This window comes from Colobus angolensis, unplaced genomic scaffold (assembly GCF_000951035.1).
Source record: "Colobus angolensis palliatus isolate OR3802 unplaced genomic scaffold, Cang.pa_1.0 Scaffold479, whole genome shotgun sequence".
In the NCBI taxonomy this organism is placed as follows: Eukaryota; Metazoa; Chordata; class Mammalia; order Primates; family Cercopithecidae; genus Colobus; species Colobus angolensis.
In genome coordinates this window covers 1,134,629-1,136,983 of record NW_012118254.1, presented here as the reverse complement: position 1 = coordinate 1,136,983, position 2,355 = coordinate 1,134,629, and the positions used below count along the sequence as shown (strand labels likewise).

General features: G+C 52.8%; 1 protein-coding gene across 1 annotated transcript in view; it reads right to left on the bottom strand.

The window, feature by feature from the left end:
• Positions 1-10: 10 nt before the first annotated feature.
• DMRTC1B (DMRT-like family C1B) overlaps positions 11-2,355 on the bottom strand; it is a 3,059-nt gene continuing 714 nt past the window's right edge. Inside the window, 3 exon segments of the mRNA XM_011958907.1 lie at positions 11-222; positions 1,207-1,354; positions 1,539-1,724. Coding sequence (XP_011814297.1) covers positions 110-222; positions 1,207-1,354; positions 1,539-1,724 — 447 coding nt within the window. The 3' untranslated portion in view covers positions 11-109.

Below are 2,355 nucleotides of genomic sequence, written 5' to 3'. Positions count from 1 at the left end.
AAAAGAAAAGAAAAAAGATGTTAAGCGTTTTGGACGTTAACCATTTTGCACATTCAGAAACTGGATACCAAATAGGCAGTGCTCTGTTGAGGCCTCCTCCCCTGGGTTCCTAGCTCAAGAGGGAGATGCATCCCAGATGTCCAATAGGCAGCGAGATGGAGCTGGCTGGCCTGGGGCGGAGAGAGGGGCTGGGAGGCTGGAATCCTTTATCTCCAGCAGGAGCTGTGGACAGAAAGGAAGGGGCCAGAGCCAGGTCACATCCACATCCCCTTCCAGATCTACTCCTTTTATGTGTCCTGCCCAACCAAAGATTTGTCACCTGGCCTGTTGCATAGACCTCTTCCTCTCTGATTTCCCCATCTCCCATCTTCCCTCCCCCAATCCTTCCATCAAAGCCACCACAAGTCTTTTTGTCGAGCTCGGGGTCTGTGAAATTGTTCTCCCTAGCTCAGAAAACGTTCCCTGGCTCCTCACTACCCACAGTTGCTGGTCCAGCCTCCTAAGCCTGACCTGTCAGACCTCTGTGATTGGTACCCTCTCCAGCCTCATCCCTTTCTGTTCCAGCAGTCCCTCCAGGGGTGTTTCTTCACTGACACACCATGCTCCGTTCACCATTTTGATCTGGGAATGCCTAGCCTTCCCTCCCAGCCTCCCCAGTTGTTTATCCCCCTCGGAGCTCCTCCAGCCCCTCCTCTCTGGGCACATCGTTAAAATTTGACCACAAAACACACCTTGCCAGGGCATCCAGGCTCCACATCTAGACTGGAAGCTCTCGGAAGGCAGAGACCAGACCTCCTTCCAGACCAAGCCCTTTATCGCCTCTGTATGTCCTCCCCAGACCACAGTAGGCCACAGGGGGCTGAGCATAGACCCTGGGCTGAAAGTCAAGAGGGCTGGTTCTTCCACTTGATATGCTGCATGCATATCAGAGAGGGCAAGTCCCTGCCACTCTCAGGGCCTGAACTTCCTTCTTTCTTGACATCAGGGCACTGAACGCTTGCTGTTGCGCACAAAGCTCAATAAACCGAAGAGTCACTAGGCAGCACTCAACTACCATCTCGGGAGTCATACTGAGGAGCTTGGGTGCCTGGCCCCGAGGAGATCCAACTTACTGACTCTGATTTTTCAGCTAGAACCTGCTTACCACAACGACCCCCATTCCCCAGCTATTCCCACCCTGTGTGCTCCTTTCAGGGAGCAGGCTACCTGGTGGGTTGCAAGGCTGGTGCAGGGAGATGGAGTCAGAAGGGACCTGGGCAGAGTTTCTCAGAGTCAGCAGAGCCTCAGCGGCCTCTAGTTTCCGCTGCCACTCTGAGTGGGCAGAAACCAAAGCCTGGTCAGAGATGTTGGGGACCTGCAAAGGAAAGTGCGTGAGAGAATATGCACTGGGAAACTACACCTCTTCCCAATGCGACAAGTGCCCCTTCAGCCCCGTGTTCCCTCAACCTCCTCCCCCACCCCCACCAAGGCCTTCTGCTCTTCCCATCCACTAAACTCCATCCCTCCCAGGGTTCTGGACCCCACTACTTTCCCAGGACCTGTGGCTGCAGTAGAAGAGGGTCAAGGGTGGCACAGGGCTGGAGGATCAGAGTTGAGCATCTAGAAACAAGGAAAGGAGAGGCCAGGGGATTAAATCCACTGGCGGACACATACTATCTGTAGACAGAAAGAGGGGCAGGATTTTGCAATATCTGGATGTGGGAATCCCAAGATCTGCTCGACCACTAGTCATTGCAGCTGGGGCAAGTCCCTTCTCCTGCTTGGCCAGGTTTCTTTTCCATACCTCTTTTTCCTGACAGGGATGCTTATTCCTACCAGCTCTTTCCTCCCAGGGCAATGCTGAAAATCACGGGAAATTAACAGGTGTCCGTGTTTTAATTTGCAAAGCACCTGGAGAGATGTGATTACTGTCCCTGTTCAAGGACTGGTTCTCACTTCCATATTGCCCAGTCCCCATGGGTCTTGAAGGACAAGCATGGCTCGTCTCCAGGAGGCTTTCTCTAATGGCCTCTGGACTTTGCCCTGGGCCTCTGTGGCCCTCACCAGCATGGACCCCACCTTTCAGCAGGACCTTCTATCCCATCCACCTGTTTCATGTGGAATAACAACCCCCATTTGTTGAAGCCCTACTATGTGGCAGGCCTTGTGCCAGTTCTCTTTTCAATGCTATGGGTATAGAATATTGTCCTCAGTACATCCATAGGGAAATGGAGGTTCAGACACATAAAGTCACTTGTCCAAAGTCTCACAAATAGAAAATAGCAAAGCTAGGAGAGCCCTGTCCTCTCCCGTTAGTATTACACGCTGCCTTGTCCTCCTCCTTCTTCTCCTCCTCCTTCTCTTCCTCCTCCTCCT